The sequence below is a fragment of the Anolis sagrei genome, chromosome 4 (assembly GCF_037176765.1).
Source record: "Anolis sagrei isolate rAnoSag1 chromosome 4, rAnoSag1.mat, whole genome shotgun sequence".
In the NCBI taxonomy this organism is placed as follows: Eukaryota; Metazoa; Chordata; class Lepidosauria; order Squamata; family Dactyloidae; genus Anolis; species Anolis sagrei.
In genome coordinates this window covers 245,425,353-245,449,649 of record NC_090024.1, presented here as the reverse complement: position 1 = coordinate 245,449,649, position 24,297 = coordinate 245,425,353, and the positions used below count along the sequence as shown (strand labels likewise).

General features: G+C 46.4%; 1 protein-coding gene and 1 pseudogene across 1 annotated transcript in view; one reads left to right on the top strand and one right to left on the bottom strand.

The window, feature by feature from the left end:
* The window catches only part of CTNNBL1 (catenin beta like 1), a 209,361-nt gene that overhangs the window by 124,357 nt on the left and 60,707 nt on the right, over positions 1-24,297 (top strand). The window contains exon 11 of the mRNA XM_067468297.1: positions 21,444-21,625. Within this exon, the coding sequence (XP_067324398.1) occupies positions 21,444-21,625 (182 nt within the window). The remainder of the gene's footprint in view (positions 1-21,443; positions 21,626-24,297) is intronic.
* LOC132772547 (dynein light chain 1, cytoplasmic-like) lies at positions 13,625-13,921 on the bottom strand (annotated as a pseudogene).

Here is a 24,297-nt window from a genome sequence, read left to right as displayed (position 1 = left end):
AATCATTGACACCATCACTCTGTGATTCCAGCTGAGTCACAACACCATATATCTTTTATTGATCACAATGGCTCCCAGTTTCTGGAATATGGGAGTCTTTCAAGAGCCTGCAAGAGGATCCTCTGTTTCTCTTAAATCCTTCTGAATGTCTTGTCTTTTCCGTCCGGGTCTTGGCTCCGCTCCCCCCAGTAATCTATTCTCTGCCCCCCAAAAAGCACCCAGAGCAGGCCAGGAACCGAGCCCCCCCCCCCCCCCAATTGGCTTTGCTCAGTGCTGTGTTTGGAGGGCTGGAAGAAGCAGCACCCAGTAAGGCGTGATCTATTCCTGCAGACGGAGGCTGGCTAATGCTCCGCAACAGCAGCAGGGAACTGAATAAATAACCAGGAACATGGATTATTCAGATAGGAGTGCTGAGTTGTCTTAAGGCTAATTAAAGCAACGCTACAACCCTCCGAAAGCGCGGCGGACACAGCCCCCCCCCTTCCCGCTCCCTCCTCCGGCCTCCTGGATCTTCCTGTCCTTTTTCTCCTCTGCAAACGCTAAGCTGGTCAGCTAGCCTTGCAGAACTAATTACCTGGAGCCCTTGGGCCGGAAGGGTGGGACCACGCATTTTAATTCCAGGGTTTTTTTGGGTTTTTTTTAGTAATGATCCCTTTATCCTGTGCTGAAACCTCCATCACCCTGGCTATTTTGGGCAGCGCTGTTTACCCTCGAAGCCCTGCTGGCAAATAACAACAAGGAGGCAACGTCTCTCTCTCTGGACGTGGTGGTGCGCGCTGAACAGTCGTCGCTCTGAAGGACAAAGCGGGGATCAGCCAGTCGCCCCATCTGTTGCCACTGCGATTCGGAAAAAACCAGGGTGGGTGTGGATGTGTGTGTCCTTTTTTCTGGCAGAGAAGGAAGGCTTGGAAGTAGACCCTGCCCTTCCCGCTCCCAGGAGCACCAAGGTGTCATGGAAGCCTAGAGCTGGGAGAGTCCCCAAAGGCCATCCGGCCCAACCCATTCTGCCAGGCAGGAAGGCACCAGCTGGCCAGTTTCTGTTTATGGGATAATAATAATAATAATAATAATAATAATAATAATAATAATAATAACAATAATAATAATAATACTTTATTTATACCCTGCCACCATCTCCCCAAGGGACTCGGAGCGGCTTACATGAGGCCAAGCCGGACAACACATCAATAAAACAAAAAGCAATAAGCAAAAAACAATACATGTAGACCAGTAGTTCTCAACCTGTGGGTCCCCAGATGTTTTGGCCTTCAACTCCCAGAAACCCTAACTGGCTGGGATTTCTGGGAGTTGTAGGCCAAAACACCTGGGGACCCACAGGTTGAGAACCACTGTCCTAGATCCAGGGAAGTCATGCTCCCCATGCTGAGCTCTGCGAGTGCAGCATTTTCCCAAATGAAGCAGAGAGTGTTTGAGGACCGAGACATCCATAGGGAGACCAAGGTGCTTGTCTACAAAGCTATTGTCCTCCCAACCCTGCTCTATGCCTGCGAAACGTGGACTGTCTACAGGCGTCACATGCAACTCCTGGAACGATTCCATCAGCGCTGCCTCCGGAAAATCCTGCAAATCTCTTGGGAAGACAAGCGGACAAACGTCAGCGTGCTGGAAGAAGCAAAGACCACCAGCATTGAAGCGATGCTCCTCCGCCATCAACTCAGCCACGTTGTCCGGATGCCTGACCACCGTCTCCCAAAGCAGCTGCTCTACTCCGAACTCAAGAAAGGAAAACGGAATGTTGGTGGGCAGGAAAAGAGATTTAAAGGTGGCCTCAAAGCCAACCTTAAAATCTCTGGCATAGACACTGAGAAGTGGGAAGCCTGGCCCTTGAGCGCTTCAGCTGGAGGTCAGCTGTGACCAGCAGTGCTACAGAATTCGAGGAGGCACGAGTGGAGGGCAAAAGAGAGAAACATGCCAGGAGGAAAGTGCGTCAAGCCAACCCCGACCGGGACCGCCTTCCACCTGGAAACCGATGCCCTCACTGTGGGAGAAGATGCAGGTCAAGAATAGGGCTCCACAGCCACCTACGAACCCACAAGGAAACCCATAATGGAAGACCATCTTACTCGTCCAACGAGGGATCCCCTAAGTATGTAAATAAGCTCTATTTTGCCTTGGTCAGACCACATCTGGACTACTGTGTCCAATTCTGGACACCACAATTGAAGGGAGATGTTGACTCTAAGCTGGAATGTGTCCAGAAGAGGGCGACTAAAGGATCCAGGGTCTGGAGAACAAGCCCTATGAGGAGCAGCTTCAAGAGCTGGGCATGTTTGGTCTCGAGAAGAGAAGGCTGAGAGGAGACATAGTTAGGGCCATGTATAAATATGTGAGAGGAAGTATTTGGGGGGAGGGAGCAAGCTTGTTTTCTGCTTCCCTGGAGACTAGGACACAAGGGAAGAATGGCTTCAAACTACAAGAGAGGAGATTCCATCTGAACATGAGGAAGAACTTTCTGACTGTGAGAGCCGTTCAGCAGTGGAACTCTCTGCCCCGGAGTGTGGTGGAGGCTCCTTTGGAAGCTTTTAAACAGAGGCTGGATGGCCATCTGTCAGGGGTGATTTGAATGCAATATTCCTGCTTCTTGGCAGAATGGGGTTGGACTGGATGATGGCCCAGGAGGTCTCTTCCAACTCTTTGATTCTATGATTCTATGATTAGTAGCATTGAATCCTTGCTGTAAGCCGGTCTGAGGCCCTCTATGGAGGAGAAGATCGGGATATAAAAGTTTTAAATAAAAATAATAATAACTGGGAGAGAGAACCATTCAGCAGTGGAACTCTCTGCCTCGGAGTGTGGTGGAGACTCCTTCTTTGGAGGCTTTTAAGGAGAGGCTGGATGGCCATCTGTCAGGGATGTTTTGAATGCGATCGCCCTGCTTCTTGGCAGAATGGGGTTGGACTGGATGGCCCACGAGGTCTCTTCCAACTCTTTGATTCTACGAGGTTCTCTTTTTGGAGGTCTCCTCATTTGCAGCTCCCCATTCCTTCCTTCCCTCCTCTTTCAATATTCTTCCTGTTCCTTATATATATAAAATACCTTAAAATAGCACTGATCAATGACGAACCTTTTCTTCCAAAAGCCTGAGAAATTGAGTAGGGCCAAAATCCGACCTTCTTCCCTTCCACTCTTTTCTGCAAAAGAGAGGAAGACATTTGGAGATGCCAAAAAGAAAGGACCCCCCTTTCTTTTCTCTCTCCCCACCAAGAGCAAAGGAAGGGGGAGCGGAGCTTTTCCACCGCCACCGGCTCCGTGGCAGGAGGTCTGCAGAAGGAGGCATTAGAAGGGCCGGTTCCGCTCAGCAAACACAGCATGCGGCTACTAATAAATGGGATTTTCAGTAGATACACATTAATTTTGGGGTTTCCAAGGAGCCGATGTGACATGAAAACAAGAGGAGGAATGAAGGGATTATTATAGGGAAGCTGCTCTCCACAACACACGGGTGCACGATGCCAATGAGGCCGGCCTGGGCCAAGGATGATACCCGTTTCTCTAGCCTCGTTGAATTGGTGAGGTCCCCAAGGGTCATTCACTTCTGCCAGGAAGGAAGACAAAATTCAAACCTTCCTCACAGATGCCTTGTCAGCCAATGGCTTGAAGACTGCAGAAAAGACATCTCTGCAGTTTTCAAGCAGAGATTCATAGAATCATAGAATCAAAGAGTTGGGAGACACCTCATGGGCCATCCAGTCCAACCACATTCTGCCAAGAAGCAGGAATATTGCATTCAAATCACCCCTGACAAATGGCCATCCAGCCTCTGCTTAAAAGCTTCCAAAGAAGGAGCCTCCACCACACTCCGGGGCAGAGAGTTCCACTGCTGAACGGCTCTCACAGTCAGGAAGTTCTTCCTAATGTTCAGATGGAATCTCCTCTCTTGTAGTTTGAAGCCATTGTTCCGCGTCCTAGTCTCCAAGGAAGCAGAAAACAAGCTTGCTCCCTCCTCCTCCCTGTGGCTTCCTCTCACATATTTATACATGGCTATCATATCTCCTCTCAGCCTTCTCTTCTTCAGGCTAAACATGCCCAGTTCCCTAAGCCGCTCCTCATAGGGCTTGTTCTCCAGACCCTTGATCATTTTAGTCGCCCTCCTCTGGACACATTCCAGCTTGTCAATATCTCTCTTGAACTGTGGTGCCCAGAATTGGACACAATATTCCAGATGTGGTCTAACCAAAGCAGAATAGAGGGGTAGCATTACTTCCTTAGATCTAGACACTATGCTCCTATTGATGCAGGCCAAAATCCCATTGGCTTTTTTTGCCGCCACATCACATTGTTGGCTCATGTTTAACTTGTTGTCCACGAGGACTCCAAGATCTTTTTCACACGTAGTGCTCTCGAGCCAGGCATTGTCCCCCATTCTGTATCTTTGCATTTCATTTTTTCTGCCAAAGTGGAGTATCTTGCATTTGTCACTGTTGAACTTCATTTTGTTAGTTTTGGCCCATCTCTCTAATCTGTCCTCCTGTCCTCTGGAGTCTTGGCTCTCTCTCCCAATTTGGTGTCGTCTGCAAACTTGATGATCCTGCCTTCTAGCCCTTCATCTAAGTCATTAAAAAGCTGTTTAAAAGCTTCCAAAGAAGGAGCCTCCACCACACTCCGGGGCAGAGAGTTCCACTGCTGAACGGCTCTCACAGTCAGGAAGTTCTTCCTCATGTTCAGATGGAATCTCCTCTCTTGTAGTTTGAAGCCATTCCTCCATTGCGCCCTAGTCTCCAGGGAAGCAGAAAGGAAGCTTGCTCCCTCCTCCCTGTGGCTTCCTCTCACATATTTCTACATGGCTATCATCATGTCTCCTCTCAGCCTTCTCTTCTTCATGCCCAGCTCCTTAAGCCTCTCCTCATAAGGCTTGTTCTCCAGACCCTTGATCATTTTAATCACCCTCCTCTGGACACAATCGAAACATTCACACCAACCTTCAACAGACAAGAGTTCTTTCTCCTTCCCTGGAATTTCCACAGATATATAAACCCAATTTTCCTAGTTTCCAACAGACCTCACAACCTCTGAGGATGCTTACAATAGATGCAGTAGAAATGTCAGGAGTGAATGCTTCTAGAACATGGCCATATAGCCCAAAAAACCTACAACAACCCAGTTTTTATACTCCAGAAAAGACATTTAAAAATGGGCTGAAAGCCAACCTTAAAAACTGTGGCATAGACACAGAGAACTGGGAAGCCTTAGCCCTTGGGTTCTCCAGCTGGAGGTCAGCTGTGACTAGCAGTGCTGTAGAATTTGAAGAGGCACAAATGGAGGGCAAAAGGGAGAAAAGTGCCAAGAGGAAGACATGTCAAGCCAACCCTGACCAGGACCACCTTCTGTCTGGAAACTGATGCCCTCACTGCTGGAGAAGATGCAGGTCAAGAATAGGGCGCCACGGTCACCTATGGACCCACCACGAAGACACTGCACTTGGAGGACCATCATCCTCGGGCTACGAGGGATCATTTCCTGCAGTTTGAATCCATTGCTCCGTTGTGTCCTAGTCTCTGAAGCAAGAGCAAACAAGCGTGCTCCTTCCTCCGTACACCCTCCTTTCAGAGATGCTTCAGGCCAGCCCCAGGTTGCGTTGCCATATAGATGTGCCCTTAGCTTGCCTGATAAATCCATCTCGTCAATAGTTGATGTCTCCTCCTGACCTGTGTGGCTTGCTGAGCTGTGTTGTTTGTGTTAGGCCAGAAATGCAGCAACTGCAATATTCTGTGCCCCGGAGCACCCCGTCAATACTCTGACTCCGCACAGTGCCAGGAATCTGAGAAACAACCACATCTACAAGCAGATTCTTAAACACAAGCTGGTCACATATGCTCCAGAAAAGAATTAGGTATCGCTCGTGTGCACTTGCTCCGCATAATTCTGAATTTCACATTATCCACCTTGGACACTGATGTGAGTAGGGTGGACTGAAAGCTGTTCTGAACTGAATTGTTCCTTTTGCCAAAGTTGGTGTTTATTATATTTGCCTTCCTGCTCAGTTTCAAGGTTAATCCCAGCTCCATGTTTCACTTGTAGCCTCTAAAACACAGGCTGGAAGGGCATCTGTTGGGAGGGCTTGGATTGTGTCTTTGTGCATGGCAGAAGGGGGCCTGCATATTTCAGTCCGACCCAACAGACAATCTCTAGTTACAATCATAGAGTTGGAAGAGACTCCAGGGCCATTCAGTGTATGCAGAAAAACACAATCAGAACCTTCCCAAAATGATCAAGGGTCTGGAGAACAAGTCCTATGAGGAGCGGCTTAAGGAGCTGGGTATGTTTAGCCTGAAGAAGAGGAGGCTGAGAGGAGATATGATAGCCATGTATAAATACGTGAGAGGAAGCCACAGGGAGGAGGAGGGAGCAAGCTTGTTTTCTGCTTCCTTGGAGACTAGGACGCAATGGAACAATGGCTGCAAACTACAAGAAAGGAGATTCCATCTGAACATGAGGAAGAACTTCTTGACTGTGAGAGCCGTTCAGCAGTGGAACTCTCTGCCCCGCAGTGTGGTGGAGGCTTCTTCTTTGGAAGCTTTTAAACAGAGGCTGGATGGCCATCTGTCAGGGGTGCTTTCAATGCAATTTTCCTGCTTCCTAGCAAAATGGGGTTGGACTGTATGGCCCATGAGGTCTCTTCCAACTCTAGGATTCTATGATTCTCTGATGGACATCCAGCCTCTGCTTAAGGACTTCCAGAGAAGAACACTCCATTGCACTCCAAGGAAGGGAGGGAGGGAGGGAGGGAGGAAGGAAGGGAGGAAGGGAGGGAGGGAGGGAGGGAGGAAGGGAGAAAGAAAGGAAGGAAGGAAGGAAGGAAGGAAGGAAGGAAGGAAGGAAGGAAGGGAGAAAGAAAGAAGGAAGGAAGGAAGGGAGGGAGGGAGGGAGGGAGGGAGGGAGGGAGGGAGGGAGGGAGGGAGGGAGAAAGAAAGAAAGAAAGAAAGAAAGAAAGAAAGAAAGAAAGAAGAGAAAGAGGGAGGGAAGTTTGGGCACAACAACACGTGGTGGGTACAGCTAAATAATAATAATAATAATAATAATAATAATAATAATAATAATCAATATATTACCCTCCTTTCCTTGTGGCTTAAGACAGGGAACAACGTATTTCAAACAGAGATAAAATACAACACAATTAAAATCCATATAACAAGATATACACAGGTAAACACAGGTTGTAATTCACTGACAGAATCCTTTAATTTGAAACCCTTCCTCCCTTGTGTCTGAGCCTGATATATCAATCCAACCCAGCAATGGCACAATACTAAAGCCAAAGTTTTCATTGAGGGTGACGGAGCTGCCTTTGCTTTGGTGGCCTCGTGCATTTGAGAACTGCCCTTCCCAAAAGTCTTTGTTGGGTGAGGCTCTCAATTTCTGGCACCTTTGCATCAATTTCCCATCCAAGAGAAACACCCTCGTGCTCCAAATGAGACTAAGACGAACCGCTTGCCCTCCGGTAGAATAAATATTTCAAATGAAATCAACCCGAGTCAGTCCAGTCAAGCAGGTATTGATCTCGGGAAGACCGCACTTCAACCCAATGAATATTCCACGCAACGGCTGCCTGCCTCCGGCCTAAAAGCTGATCGATATGCCATTACCTGCCCTGAAAAATGCCAAAACTTGGCCTGTATTTTTTTTTACCCTGTTGCTCTATTGACACCGAGGTGAAGGACAGTTGGAAGAGAGGAATGGCAGGAGCGTGCGCATGTTTATGAGCGGGAGGTGGAATAATTATGGCACCCGTGGCGTTACTTTCTTGTAAGCGCTCTCGACAGGTAACGCCTTAAATTTGTTGCCGAATGATGCTATTATACCGGGCTCCGAATACAGCTGACACTGCAAGCCTTGTGTTTGATTTTGTGTCTAAATGCCCACTGAGTTACAGCAATGTGGGAAAGGCATGGAAGCCTAGGCTCAACCCATCAGAACTGCTTACGGCCTCATTATCTGTCAGGACCCAGAAGCCTTAAACAATACCAGACACAAAATAAAGGTTCAAACACAGCTTTGTTGCATACAAACGGACCAAAAATGCACTGAACTTCAGTGCTAAAGGTCTCAGGAGTGATTTGGCATCAAAAAGAAGTCGTTACAAGAAACAAAAATATAAACCAGATTATAATGCTGCCTTATAATCCGGGTTAAACAAAAACTGAAGCAAACTGCTTGAAAATCGAAATGGTATCAAAACACAGTCACAGAAGCAGGAAAAACGTGGTTTCAAAACTAAGAAATGTTTCAGTCACAAAGATATTAAAGTTCAAAGTCCAGAGAAGCCAAAAGCGTAGTCAAACCGGTCCGTGGTCAATCCGTTGGTAAACAAAGGCTGGAATGCTGGAATCACAGGAGTTCAGAAACACACAAAGCTGTAGCCCAGGACCGAAGGTTGAAAATTGGCAGCACAAAGAATTATGTCCAATAAAGACACTTTGCCTTCTGCGAAGTATAGTCCAAACTGAACCCCCTTTTATCTCAAAGTTCTTCCTCAGAGCTTGATGAGCTCCCCACCCTCTCGTCATCACTCTCAGCTGCCCCCAAACCTGCAGCTGAGTGCCCATCCCTCCACCTCTGCCAACGATTATAGAATCATAGAATCAAAGAGTTGGAAGAGACCTCATGGGCCATCCAGTCCAACCCCATTCTGCCAAGAAGCAGGAATATTGCATTCAAATCACCCCTGACAAATGGCCATCCAGCCTCTGCTTAAAAGCTTCCAAAGAAGGAGCCTCCACCACACTCCGGGGCAGAGAGTTCCACTGCTGATCGGCTCTCACAGTCAGGAAGTTCTTCCTCATGTTCAGATGGAATCTCCTCTCTTGTAGTTTGAAGCCATTGTTCTGCGTCCTAGTCTCCAAGGAAGCAGAAAACAAGCTTGCTCCCTCCTCCCTGTGGCTTCCTCTCACATATTTATACATGTCAGGGTTCAGATCCTGCCAAGAATCCCCTGGCTGCCCATCCCCAGTGAACCCCTCAAACTCCTCACTAGAGGTGGGTTAGTTACAGATGTCCCTTATGTATTGCACACGGGTCCAATCTAATTCCTCCCCTTCTTCCATATCACTCCCAGACCCAGAACTCCTTTCAAAACCAAGGAATTCTTCATCCTCTTGCACCACCAAGTATTTCCCGAATACGCTTCCTTTGTAATTCCCCCTCAGACTCTGGCTCACCTTTTTACACCTCTGCTCACTTCCCCATCCCCCATCTCACAATAGGAGAAGCCTGGAAACGTGTCAGTATCACTTGGAGCCATAATGATTTCCCTAATGCGCTGACACTACTGTTCTCTTTCCGACTCCAAAGTAGACCCGTTCTCCCTGCTACCAGGAGTAGCAACTCGACCAACACGCTGAACTACAACATTATCTCTCCTGAAATCTCTAGAACTACCACTTCTAGGGGCTGAGTCAGAATATATATATATATATATATATATATATATATATATATATATATATATCAGAAAATATCCAAATCCAATCCAATGCAGATTCTTAGTTGGGAGAGCAAGAGCACTCAAGAATGAGAAATGCAGCCGTTTCATATGTTATCTATAATGTTTGCGGTTTGCTTTCAATATCCTTTTGTCTGACTCGCCTCTCAAAGATATGAATACAAATATATTAACTGAATAAACTGCAATTGATAGGCTGGGATTGAACATGGCCACCACCTGCCCTGGCTTGGTTCTTACAGTGATTTATTTATCGTATCAGGAGCAGACCAAACAGTTGCATTGCATTTTTTAACAAACGAACAAACAGACAGACAAAAGACAAAGTTTGCAAGCTTGGTAGTTGATTAAATGTCCTTTGACCAGTATCTGGCCCCGTGGAGTGCCTCTGGTGTTGCCGCAAGGAGGTCCTCCATTGTGCATATGGCAGGGCTCAGGTTGCATTGCAGCAAGTGGTCAGTGGTTTGCTCTTCTCCCCACTCGCATGTTGTGGATTCCACTTTGTAGCCCCATTTCTGAAAGTTGGCTCTGTATCTCGTGGTGCCAGAGCGCAGTCTGTTCAGCGCCTTCCAAGTCGCCCAGTCTTCTGTGTGCCCAGGGGGAAGTCTCTCATTTGGTATCAGCCACTGATTGAGGTTCTGGGTTGAGCCTGCCACTTTTGGACTCTCACTTGCTGGGGTGTTCCAGCGAGTGTCTCTGTAGATCTTAGAAAACTATTTCGTGCTGGCTGATACCCAAACAGGGGATGAGCTGGAGATGTCTCTGCCTTGGTCCTTTCACTATTGGCTGCTACTTCCTGGCAGATGTCAGGTGGTGCAATACCGGCTAGACAGTGTAATTTCTCCAGTGGTGTAGGGCGCAGACACCCCGTGATAATGCGGCATGTCTCATTAAGAGCCACATCCACTGTTTTAGCGTGGTGAGATGTGTTCCACCCTGGGCATGCGTACTCAGCAGCAGAGTAGCATAGTGCAAGGGCAGATGTCTTCACTGTGTCTGGTTGTGATCCCCAGAAGTGACCAGAAGTGACTTATAGTGATAATAGCATTTGAGGTCCTGCTTTAAATGCAAATATCTTCAAACTACAAGAGAGGAGATTCCATCTGAACATGAGGAAGAACTTCCTGACTGTGAGAGCCGTTCAGCAGTGGAACTCTCTGCCCCAGAGTGTGGTGGAGGCTCCTTCATTGGAAGCTTTTAAACAGAGGCTGGATGACCATCTGTCAGGGGTGATTTGAATGCAATATTCCTGTTTCTTGGCAGAAAGGGGTTGGACTGGATGGCCCAGGAGGTCTCTTCCAACTCTTCGATTCTATGATTCTATAAGCAAAGACCAAATGACATTTGAGGTCCTGCTTTGTAAACAAACCGCACACCAGCGTAGTTTTCTCCCTTTTTGGGTACCAACCCCCAAGTCGAGGCATCTGCCACACTATTATAATTGTACAGTTTCAGTTCCTGTATTATGTCTACTTATTTTTTTAATTTTTTGCTTGTAATTCATAAACAATAAAATGTAAACATGCAAAAGACAAGATAACGCTGAGAAAACTCCAGGGCAGGGTTGCTGTCAATCAGAACAGACTTGCATGCACAAGGCAACAATAATAATCAGAAGATCTCAGAGTGGTGACATAAAGCCCTCTTAATACAATAAATAACAACCCTAATTTTAAAAGATGGCAATATATATCTGACTATTCATCACTTATCACTGGCTAAATCAATTTGCAGCTCTGCTGAGCTCTGCAAGGTCTGCTCTGAGGCCAAAAGGCCCTTCCATGGGGACCTAGTGATGCTCCTCTCCAGGTGGGACGGCCATGACGAGCAAAGGAGGTTCTGTATGAGGGTTGAATGAAAAGTAATGCCTCCACCTTCATTACTTGAGGTTTGGTTGGGAATATTTTAATAAATCAAATGTAGAAATAATCCTTAGAGTGTGCTCCTTAATTACCACTAGTCACTTTTCCACATTTCTGCCAACGATGAACAAGTTTTCTGAAGCCGTCACAGAAGAAGTTGACACTCTTCCCACAACCTATTGTGCACTGATCTTCCGATAGCCAAGCAAAGCAATAATGTGACCCACACGTTCTTGTGAAATGCCAATTATGTTTGAAATTTCTCTCTGAGTGATACGACAATCGTTCTGAATCAATCTTTCAACCTTTTGCTTGTGAAACTCGGTGGTAGTTGTCACAGGACGACCAACTTTGTCACACATGTCAGATCTTCCCACCTCAACATCTTTAAACTTACTTGCCCAACGACTCACAGTACTCACATCAACACAATCACCATAAACAGCTTGCATTCTCTGATGAATCTCCTTTGGGGTGACACCAAAATGGAACTGTAGAGGAGACTCTACTGAACAAGCCAGTACCTGCTGCATATCAGTACTGCCATCTGTTGAGGAGTTATGAAGGTGGAGGCATTACTTTTTATTCAACACTCGTAGTTTTCTGCTTAATGTATTGTCGAAGGCTTTCATGGGTTTTTCGGGCTATAGGGCCATGTTCTAGAGGCATTTTCTCCTGACGTTTCGCCTGCATCTATGGCAAGCATCCTCAGAGGCAGTGAGGTCTGTTGGAACTAGGAGAATGGGTTTATATATCTGTGGAATGGCTGGGGTGGGACAAAGAGCCTTTCTCTGCTGGAGCTAGGTGTGAATGTTTCAACTGACCACCTTCATTAGCATTTGAAGGCCTGGCTGAGCCTGGGAAATTCCCCTGTTGAGAGGTGTTAAGCTGTGCCTCACTGCCTCTTGAGGATGCTTGCCATAGAGGCAGGCGAAACGTCAGGAGAAAATGCCTCTAGAACATGGCCCTATAGCCCGAAAAAACCCACAAGAACCTAGTTTCCTGCTTCTTTCCCTCCTTTGCAAACCCAGATGGTTCTCGTCTCCCCCATCTCTCTGCCCAGAGTACTAATTCATGCCAGGCCTGACCTTTTGCTATCCTTGCGCTGGAATTTTGTTTTGCCATCTCAAGGAGGGCTCCCTGCCGCTTGCTGTGATTTATGGCCCAGTGGCCCAGCAGGTGGGCACAATCCTCAGATGGACCCATGCCTTCCCTCATTAGAGCGCACTGTACAAAGCTTAGCAAAGAGAGGAGCCCTTTTCCTTCACCTTCTCCTCTTCATATCTTACAAATATATTCTTTGATGCCATCGAGATTGGCAGATGCTTACTGCGTTCGAGCCTCCACAAGCCCAGGGCTCTTCATGGCGCCTGAAAATCCACTTGCAAAATTGTGGTGGGCACACAGGAGATAGGAAAGGAGTGGTCAAAGAACAGTGGGGCAGGGACTACTTTGAGGGATGATCTGAACCAGGTGTGTCAGACTTGTTTGATAGAAATGGCAAAGCACTTCTTCCTTCCTTCCTTCCTTCCTTCCTTCCTTCCTTCCTTCCTTGCTTCCTTCCTACCTTCCTTCCTTCCTTCCTCCCTTCCTCCCTCCCTCCCTCCTTCCCTCCCTCCTCCTCCTCCTCCTCCTCCTCCTCCTCCTCCTCCTCCTCTTCCTCTTCTTCTTCTTCTCCTTCTTCTTCCTCTTCTCCTCCTTCTCCTTCTCCTTCTGGAATATTGTGTCCAATTCTGGGCACCACAATTCAAGACGAGCTGGAATGTGTCGAGAGGAAGGTGACTAAAGTGATCAAGGGTCTGGAGAACAAGCCCTATGAGGAGCGGCTTAAGGAGCTGGGCATGTTTAGCCTGAAGAAGAGAAGGCTGAGAGGAGATATGATAGCCATGTATAAATATGTGAGAGGAAGCCACAGGGAGGAGGAGGGAGCAAGCTTGTTTTCTGCTTCCTTGGAGATTAGGATGTGGAACAATGGCTTCAAACTACAAGAGAGGAGATTCCATCTGAACCTGAGGAAGAACTTCCTGACTGTGAGAGCCGTTCAGCAGCGGAACTCTCTGCCCTGGAGTGTGGTGGAGGCTCCTTCTTTGGAAGCTTTGATACGGAGGCTGGATGGCCATCTGTCAGGGGTGATTTGAATGCAATATTCCTGCTTCTTGGCAGGGGGTTGGACTGGATGGCCCTTGAGGTCTCTTCCAACTCTTTGATTCTATGATTCTATGATTCTATAACACCGAAGATATCAGTCTATTTGGAATTAGCATGTTTGTAGCGTCACCAAACGCATTTTGGGTCAAACAGTCTCATTATCTAACCGGACTTGAACATGAGGATGGCAACTTGACCCAGGTAGAAGTAGATGACTCTCGTGAGTCACATAGCTGCCAATGTTTTTCCTACAATGCAGTGCCAAGTTAGGTTGTACTTCTTGTCAAACTCCTTCTTGATGTGGGCAATGATATCCTTCTCGATATTGTACTTCTCCAAGGTCTGGGTGGCACACTCCACCTAGTCCTGCAGCATCTCTTCAGACATATCCGCATTCTTGATCACGACCTTGTGGTCACTCATGGTTACCGTCTGTTGCTGGGCTGCTTCCAAAGGGAAGGGACTCGGATTGAGTGGGGTCCAGCGAAGGACCGCTGGCTCTTCGCTGGACCCCAACGTCCTCGACGGCAAAGCATTTCTAATCATAGAAAACATACTGTTTGTTGAACATGTGGAATATTGATAGCACCTGGGAAATGGCTGTGAATGTCATGATGCAATACCTAAGGGGTGTGGTAAAGGCTGAGTCAAAAGCATGTGAGGGTTATTGCAAAGGAATTGCATCCGCCAGTGTCCCTTACTGATGACCTATCAGCAGGTGGCTATATAAGGAGGAGGGAAGGTTCCATCTTTCTCTCTCCTGTGTGACTCTTCGTGAGTATCTGCCTGTGTTACATGTGACTGATGACTCTGATTATTTGCAAGTACAAGGAATGAGAATCTGCAAATACTATTTGTGTGTGTGTGTATGCATATATATATATATATATATATATATATATATATATATATATATATATATATATATATATATAATTTAAACTTATATGCGGCCACTCCCCTGGGGCTCGGAGCGGCTTACAAGAATAGCTAAAATCTAACACAATTTAAAAGCAATTTAAAACAATTTAAAAACAACAGTATCAAACATTAAAAGCCTATCGAAACAGGTATGTCTTACATGCCCTGCAGAAAGCTGGTAAGTCCCGCAAGGCACGGACTTCAGGTGGCAGAGTATTCCAGAGTGATGGTGCCACTGCTGTGAAGGCTCTGCGTCTGGTTGCTGTTAGACGCAAGGTCTTGACACTGGGGACTTCCAATAGATCTTGGTCCTCAGAACGGAGGGCTCTCTGGGGTTGGGAGGGGGTGAGGCGGTCCCTCAAATACATTGGCCCCAGACCATGAAAGGCCTTAAAGGTGAGTACCATCCCTTTGAAAGTGATCTGGTGCTCAATGGGTAACCAATGCAGCTGCAGGAAGATTGGGGTGATGTGGCATCTCATCGGAATTCCCGCAAGAAGCCGAGCAGCTGCGTTTTGTACCAACTTGAGCTTCCGGATCACCGACAGAGGAAGGCCAATGGAGAGGGCGTTACAGTAGTCCAGTCTTGAGATGACCGTGGTCTGGATCACCGTAGCCAGGTCGTCCCTGGACAGGGAGGGGGCCAGCCGTCTAGCCTGCCGCAGGTGAAAGAAAGAAGGCAGTTCTGCTCACGGCAGAGAGAGACCTGGGCCTCCATCCTCAGCAGAGGGTCCAAAAGGACCCCCAGACTCTTGACCAATGATGACGGGCGTAGCGCCTCGCCATCCAGGGTAAGCAGATGGATGTCCCCACTGCCCGGTCCACCCAGCCTCTGGATATTTTGGATGAAAACCTGAGTCCATGAACATGAAAGCATCCAGTGCCTCCGAACTGCAGAAGCAATGGCATCAGGACATTGATTGCAAAGTACTAATCAGAAAATTAGGCAAAAAGCTTCCACTGGGCACAGAGGAGAGGCAATGCCACTCAGCCATTTTGTTAACCTCCTTGCCATCTGTTGCAGTCCTTTTGGACGCCCTCCCAAATGCCAATCTGTTTATTGCAGAAATCACTAAAGACTAGACCCAGGCTCCCTCCTTCCTCCTCTTCCTAGAGCCATGGCAGCTAAAGGAAAGTCAAACTGCATTCATTCGGCAGTGTAGATGCACCCTAAGTCTTCTGGATGTGGCTATTAGTTGAATACCATTTTGATGTTCCTCTTTGGTATGTCTTAGCTGTATTGCATCAATCTGAAAGCTGTTCTGAGTCGCAGATTTGGTGCAAAAGCTAATCGGTGGTTATGATAGTTATTCTTGTTATTTGGCACTCTGCGATCCAGATCCCTTTGCCTTCTTGGATTCCCTTAGATGGGCACCCGAAGCCTTTGGGAACGCAGCCCCAGATGCCAGACAAACATGCAAGTGGAAGAAAGGGGTCACACAGTATTACTGAGTCGTATTGGCCTTTACATCTCCTCTTGGATTGGAAAGGATCAGTATTGACTCAGAAGAAGCTGCCAAGATGTGTTCATTCTCTCCTCTTCCTCTCATCTGCTCATGTTCCAGCTCTCACCCTTTGCAGCGGCTCAGCTTTCAGTTAATGTTTCAGGTCTGAACAAATTGGGAGCTACGCCTCGCCGCTTGCTCTCAAACCCCCTTTTCCTTCTCCTCCTTCTCCTCGCCTCTTGTTTTCTTGGCGTGGATTACAAACACGGTGGTTTGCAGCAGCATTTTGAGCAGGAAGGGATGCTTTTCTTTCCGTCCGCACCTGCTGCTGGCAGCGGCTGTGGAAAATCAGGAAATCAAGACGATGCGCTAACAAGGCCCTTGCCGTATGAGGCTGGAATTGGGAGGAGACATGGTGTGGTGTTTTTGCACATGCATCGAGAAAAAGAGAAGATGCATGAGGAGGTGTCAAAGAAGGGAACAGGACTTAGAATCATAGAATCTAGAGTTGGAATCATAGACTCATAGAATCAAAGAGTTGGAAGAGACCTCATGGGCCATTCAGTCCAACCCCATTCTGCCAAGAAGCAGGAGAATCGCATTCAAAGCACCCCCGACAGATGGTCATCCAGCCTCTGTTTAAAAGCTTCCAAAGAAGGAGCCTCCACCACACTCCAGGGCAGAGAGTTCCACTGCTGAACAGCTCTCACAGTCAGGAAGTTCTTCCTCATGTTCAGATGGAATCTCCTCTCTTGTAGTTTGAAGCCATTGTTCCATTGCGTCCTAGTCTCCAGGGAAGCAGAAAACAAGCTTGCTCCCTCCTCCCTGTGGCTTCCTCTCACATATTTATACATGGCTATCATATCCCCTCTCAGCCTTCTCTTCTTCAGGCTAAACATGCCCAGCTCGTTAAGCCGCTCCTCATAGGGCTTGTTCTCCAGACCTTTTATCATTTTAGTCACTCTCCTCTGGACACATTCCAGCTTGTCAATATCTCTCTTGAATTGTGGTGCCCAGAATTGGACACAATATTCCAGGTAAAGTGGTCTAACCAAAACAGAATAGAGGGGTAGCATTACTTCCCTAGATCTAGACACTATGCTCCTATTGATGCAGGCCAATATCCCATTGGCTTTTTTTTTGCCGCCACATCACATTGTTGGCTCATGTTTAACTTGTTGTCCACGAGGACTCCAAGATCTTTTTCACACGTACTGATCTCGAGCCAGGCATCCCCCATTCTGTATCTTTGCATTTTGTTTTTTTCTGCCAGTCCAACCCCATTCTGCCAAGAAGCAGGAAAATCACATTCAAAGCGCCCCCGACAGATGGCCATCCAGCCTCTGTTTAAATGCCTCCAAAGAAGGAGCCTCCACCACATTCCAGGACAGAGAGTTCCACTGCTTAATGGCTCTCACAGTTAGGAAGTTCTTCCTAATGCTCAGATGGAATCTCCTCTCTTGTAGTTTGAAGCCATTGTTCCCTTGCGTCCTAGTCTCCAAGGAAGCAGAAAACAAGCTTGCTCCCTCCTCCCCCTGTGGCTTCCTCTCACATATTTATACATGGCTATCATATCTCCTCTCAGCCTTCTCTTCTTCAGGCTAAACATGCCCAGTTCTTTAAGCTTCTCCTCATAGGGCTTGTTCTCCAGTCCCTTGATCATTTTAATCATCCTTCTCTGGACACATTCCAGTTTGTCAACATCGCCTTTCAATGGTGGTGCCCAGAATTCGACACAGTATTCCAGATGTGGTCTGACCAATGGTGGAAATGGGCAAGGAGTGTGGCTCTTTCACTAGGAACCCCTTGAAGGCTGGATCCTCCTGTGTTACAGTAGAATTAATTTAGTTTGACACCACTTTTAACTGCTGTGATTCAGTGCTATGGAATCCTTGCAGTTATTCTCATATAAGGCCTTAGCCATCTTTGACAAACAGGGCCAGTTCCTCACCAAATTACAAATCATAGATTCCTTAGCAAAGAACCATGGTAGTTAGTTGGTCTAACAGTGGTTCCCAACCTGTGATCCATGAACCACCAGTGGTCCCCATGAATGAAAATATGGTCCATGGCCTCACCATTACTACACCGGGTTGTTGTAGGTTTTTTCAGGCTATATGGTCATGTTCTAGAGGCATTTTCTCCTGACGTTTCACCTGCATCTATGGCAGGCACCTCAGAGGTTGTGAGGATGCTTGCCACAGATGCAGGCGAAACATTAGGAGAAAATGCTTCTCGAACATGGCCATATAGCCTGAAAAAACCGACAACAACCCGGTAAAAAAAAAAATCACATTGTTTACAGGCAAATATTCCTAAATCTGAAATCCCAAAGCATTTTGAATAAGGGATGCTCAACCTGTGCCATTTTTGGAGATTTCATCTGGTTGGGTTTGTGGATTTCTATACAATAATAAGACAGACAAATGCTTGAAATTATGATACTAATTATGTGCATTCATCGTGGATCCAGCAATATGGCGCAGTTGAGCGAACAGCGAGATCCAACTGGACAATTCACTTTCCCTGTAAGAAAAGGCAAAAGCATTGGAGACGATTGCCACAATCACCTTAAGTGGATAGAAAGAGAGAAAAGGGTTTGTGGTAGAAGTTAGGCAATTATGCATTTTGTATTCTTGTGGCTGGAGAATTTATTAGCGCAACCTAAGCCTGGTGTAACAAGGGCTACTTTTATATTTTTAGTATGAGAATGGTGTGGAAAGGGCTCCAGCCAGGGGAGGAATGAGTCTTGCCTTGAGCACCAATTCTTGCTTGATAAAAAGCTGGAATAATAAGGAAAGCACCGTTTCTGAGGACCGCGCACTAGAGATGACAGCGCAAAGCAGACTCCTGCATTATCGGGCTTGCGAGTGTTGTTTCTCCCGCTCTCCTTCGTTGTCCTTTCCCTTGCACACACATGTAGCTGTCAGTGCAAGAAATATGAAGCATGATTAGCCGATCGATAAGGCCTGTTTTTCCCCTTGACACAGCCATTGCGCTCCATTCCTCTTCTTCTTCGTTGCCCGTTTAAGGAGGGAGGCTTCAGCACAAAACACACACACACACACACACAAACCGCTCTGTGTCCGGCACAGAAGGTCAGTGAAGAACAAGACCCACTCCAGGACATCTTGTTCCCAGGCGCAGCCCTTGTCATGTAACACAGATGCAGCCCTTCGCAGGGGACAAAATGTACAGTTATTGGTCTGGAGAGGCGGGAACCACTGCATCATTTGGATCTAAAACCTGTTATGACTCACAATAGATTAGATCTGAGTGAGACGGTATTGTGTCATGCTGGCCTCCGACTCTGGAGGTCAGGGTTCGAATCCCTGTTTGGACATGGAAACCCTCTGGGTGACCTTGGAGAGTCACATTCATTCAGCCTCAGAGGAAGGCAATGGTAGAACTCTTCTCAACCAGTATTACCAAGAAAACAACTAATAGAATCATAGAATCAAAGAGTTGGAAGAGACCTCCTGGGCCATCCAGTCCAACCCCATTCTGCCAAGAAGCAGGAATATTGCATTCAAATCACCCCTGACAGATGGCCATCCAGCCTCTGTTTAAAAGCTTCCAAAGAAGGAGCCTCCACCACACTCCCTCTGGGGCAGAGAGTTCCACTGCTGAACAGCTCTCACAGTCAGGAAGTTCTTCCTCATGTTCAGATGGAATCTCCTCTCTTGTAGTTTGAAGCCATTGTTCCATTGCGTCCTAGTCTCCAGGGAAGCAGAAAACAAGCTTGCTCCCTCCTCCTCCCTGTGGCTCACAATAGAGTGGATCTGAGCGAGACGGTATTGTGCCATGTTGGACTCTTGACTCTGGAAGTCAGGGTTCGAATCCCTGTTTGGACATGAATCATAGAATCAAAGAGTTGGAAGAGACCTCCTGGGCCATCCGGTCCAACCCCATTCTGCCAAGAAGCAGGAATATTGCATTCAAATCACCCCTGGCAGAGGGCCATCCAGCCTCTGTTTAAATCTTCCAAAGAAGGAGCCTCCACCACACTCCGGGGCAGAGAGTTCCACTGCTGAACGGCTCTCACAGTCAGGAAGTTCTTCCTCATATTCAGATGGAATCTCCTCTCTTGTAGTTTGAAGCCATTGTTCCACGTCCTAGTCTCCAGGGAAGCAGAAAACAAGCTTGCTCCCTCCTCCTCCCTGTGGTTTCCTCTCACATATTTATACATGGCTATCATGTCTCCTCTCAGCCTTCTTTTCTTCAGGCTAAACATGCCCAGCTCCTTAAGCCGCTCCTCATAGGGCTTGTTCTACAGACCCTTGATCATTTGAGTCGCCCTCCTCTGGACACATTCCAGCTTGTCAATATCTCTCTTGAATTGTGGTGCCCAGAATTGGACACAATATTCCAGATGTGGTCTAACCAAAGCAGAATAGAGGGGTAGCATTACTTCCCTAGATCTAGACACTAGGCTCCTATTGATGCAGGCCAAAATCCCATTGGCTTTTTTTGCTGCCACATCACATTGTTGGCTCATGTTTAACTTGTTGTCCACGAGGACCCCAAGATCTTTCACACGTACTGCTCTCGAGCCAGGCACCCCCCATTTTGTATCTTTGCATTTCATTTTTCCTGCCAAAGTAGAGTCTCTTGCATTTGTCACTGTTAAACTTCATTTTGTTAGTTTTGGCCCATCTCTTTAATCTGTCAAGATTGTTTTGAATCCTGCTCCTGTTTTTTTGGTATTGTTCCTCCCAGGTATTTTATTTTTTTAGTACCGGGACTCTAGTGCAGATGGCTGGGAGTCAGCTGCATTAAGATCACTACTGATCAAAAGGTCATGAGTTCTAAGCCAGCCAGGGCCGGAGTAAACTTTCGACCAATTTGTGTCGACCTTTGCCACCCGAAAGACAGTTGCATCTGTCAAGTAGGAAATTTAGGTACCACTTATGTGGGGAGGCTTAATTTACAACGCCATAAAAATCTTCAGCAAGCATGCAAAGAATGAGGATGTACTTCATTAGTGTCACAAATGGACGGTGAAGCAACAACTCCCCTGGTGGCTAGAATACCCTCATGAAAAATGCTGGAATGTTAAATAGCCTCTGTGTGTCTGTCTACATATGTTGTGTGTCTATGGCATTGAACATTTGCCATGTATATGTACGTTGTATTCTACTCTGAGTCCCCTGTGGGGTGAGAAGGGCAGAATATAATACTGTAAATAAATAAAGAAATGAATAGTATCCGTGCCCATTCTTGTAATTTTATTCATCTCCTTTTTTCTGTGTTTTTTACATTGTAATTCATAATTTCATAATTAAATTACCTTTACTGTAAGTTTCCCAACGATCCTGTGCTGTGTAGCAGGATATAGCTATTTTAATATGTAAATACATTGCTAATTCTCTGGAGGCTGATATGGTGCAAAAGAATCTGTTTGGTCGTTAGGGTGGAAGGAATGAGGTTTAAGATGCCTGAGGTCCCATTTTTCTTCTGAAGCTTATCTTCTGGACTTTGTGACTTGTTCGTCTTTCCATGAAGCCACATCATGAATTTTTGCTCTTGTGGCAAAGGACATGTGGTTCAATATACCCCCAAATTAATGAACATTAATCATTCATTCATTCTTCTTTATTTCCTCAGGGAGAAGAAAATTTCCAGGAGCAGCGCCTTGAAAGTGTTGGACCATGCCATGATTGGGCCTGAAGGGGCGGACAACTGCCACAAGTTCGTGGACATTCTGGGCTTGAGGACCATCTTCCCGCTCTTCATGAAGTCCCCGAAGAAAATCAAGAAGGTGGGGACCTCCGAGAAGGAGCACGAAGGTAGGGATGATCAAGGGTCTCGTGGTTACAATTCAGCCATTACCACACCTTTTAGGTATTGCATCATGGCATTCACAGTCATTACCCAGGTACTATCAATATACCCCATGTTCATCAAACAGCATGTTTTCTATGACTAGAAATAATAACAATAACAACAACAATAATAATAATAACAACAACACTTTATTTATATTCCGCCCTTCTCACCCACTCAGGGTGGATCACAGTACATATATACGACAAACATTCAATGCCGCTTTGTATAGATAATACACAGACAGACAGAACAGAAGGAGATGCCATGGAAGGTTGGGCTCGAGTCCAGGGGGTGCTGTTGCTCTATCCTCTATGACGAAGAGCCGTGTGGACTTTCTCCTTCCTTTTGGTTGCCCACCATTTTCTGATCTGGGTTGTTGTAGGCTTTTTCGGGCTATATGGTCATGGTCTAGAGGCATTCTCTCCTGACATTTTGCCTGCATCTATGGCAAGAATCCTCAGAGGTTGTGAGGTCTGTTGGAAGTAGGAAAAGGGGTTTATATATCTGTGGAATGACCAGGGTGGGACAAAGGACTCTTGCCTGCTGGAGCTAGGTGTGAATGTTTCAACTGACCACCTTGATTAGCATTTGATGGCCTGACAGTTACTGGAGCAATCTTTTGTTGAGAGGTGATTAGATGTCCTTGTTTGTTTCCGCTCTGTTGTTGTGCTGTTGTAATTTTAGAGTTTTTTTTAATACTGGTAGCCAGATTTTGTTCATTTTCAAGGTTTCCTTCTTTCTGTTGAAATTGTCCACATGCTTCTTGTGGATTTCCATGGCTTCTCTGTGTAGTCTGACATGGTGGTTGTGAGAGTGGTCCAGCATTTCTATGTTCTCAAATAATCTGCTGTGTCCATGTTGGTTCATCAGGTGCTCTGCTATGGCTGACTTCTCTGGTTGAAGTAGTCTGCAGTGCCTTTCATGTTCCTTGATTCGTGTTTGGGCATTTTTGCGTTTGGTGGTCCCTGTGTAGACTTGTCCACAGCTGCATGGTACACGGTAGACTCTTGCAGAGGTGAGAGGATCCCTCTTGTCCTTTGCCGAACGGAGCATTTGTTGGATTTTCTTGGTGGGTCTGTAAATAGTTTGTATGTTGTGTTTCCTCATCAGCTTCCCTATGCAGTCAGTGGTTCCCTTGATGTATGGCAAGAACACAACCTCTGAGGATGCTTGCCATAGATGCAGGCGAAACGTGAGGAGAGAATGCCTCTAGAACATGGCCCTATAGCCCGAAAAAAACCTACAACAACCCAGTGATTCTGGCCATGAAAGCCTTCGACAATACATAGATCTTACAACTGCTAATGATTTACCAGCTGTGCTAAACTTCCGGCCCTACTGTGTCATTTCTGTCTAACAAGACTCCAGTTCAGCTGGAATTCTGGGAGCTGTCCAAAGTGCTGTCCAAAGTACCAAACTGCCCTAGAGCAGTTTAAAATTGTATTCTTGAATTGGCCCTGCCCAGTGAAATTCCTTTGTGTTTTGATGTTTGATTTTATATTGCTGCGTTGTTTATTATATTGGTTTTTGCATTTTGTGTATTTTATTTTTTGGTTCTGTTATGTTTTTGTGTAATACTGTATTTATTATATTGATGGGCATGTTCTCATGTAAGCCGCCCCGAGTCCCCATGGGGGAGATGGAGCGGGGTATTTTAGTGGTACCCAATTTGTCTAATCACATCTAAAGCTGTTTCCGAATTGCTTAGGTAAACAATGAGCTAGGCTGACAGTTGGCAGCTCATGCCAACCCGAGGCTTTGTACTTGCAACCTTTTGGTTGAGAGATCTTACAATTGCTGATGATTTACCAGCTGTGCTAAACCTCCTGCCCTACTGGGCCATTTCTGTCTAACAAAACTCCAGTTTCCGCAAGTCCAATGGCCTGAAATTATGAGAGCTGTCCAAAAGATCTGGAGTACCAAACTGCCCTAGAGCAGTTTAAAATTTTATTCTTGAATTGGCCCTGCCAATTGTATTGCTTAGGTAAATAATGAGCTAGGCTGGCAATTGGTAGCTCACGCCAACCCGAGGCTTTGTACTTGCAACCTTTTGGTTGACAGATCTTACAATTGTTTTGATGTTTGATTTTATATTGCTGTGTTGTTTATTATATTGGTTTTTGCATTTTATGTATTTTATTTTTTGGTTCTGTTATGTTTTTGTGTAATACTGTATTTATTGTATTGATGGGCATGTTCTCATGTAAGCCGCCCCGAGTCCCCATGGGGGAGATGGAGCGGGGTATTTTAGCGGTACCCAATTTGTCTAATCACATCTAAAGCTGTTTCTGAATTGCTTAGGTAAACAATGAGCTAGGTTGACACTTGGCAGCTCACGCCAACCCGGGGCTTCGTACTTGCAACCTTTTGGTTGAGAGATCTTACAATTGCTGATGATTTACCAGCTGTGCTAAATCTCCAGCTCTACTGTGCCATTTCTAACAAGACTCCAGTTCAGCAAGTCCAATGGCCTGAAATTCTGGGAGCTGTCCAAAAGATCTGGAGTACCAAACTGCCCTAGAGCAGGCCTCTTCAACCTGTGGTCCTCCAGGTATTTTGGACTTCTGTTCCCAACTTTCTTGACCATTGAAGGGGCGAAGCATGCACCGGTGTGCCTTGTTGGTGGCAGCGC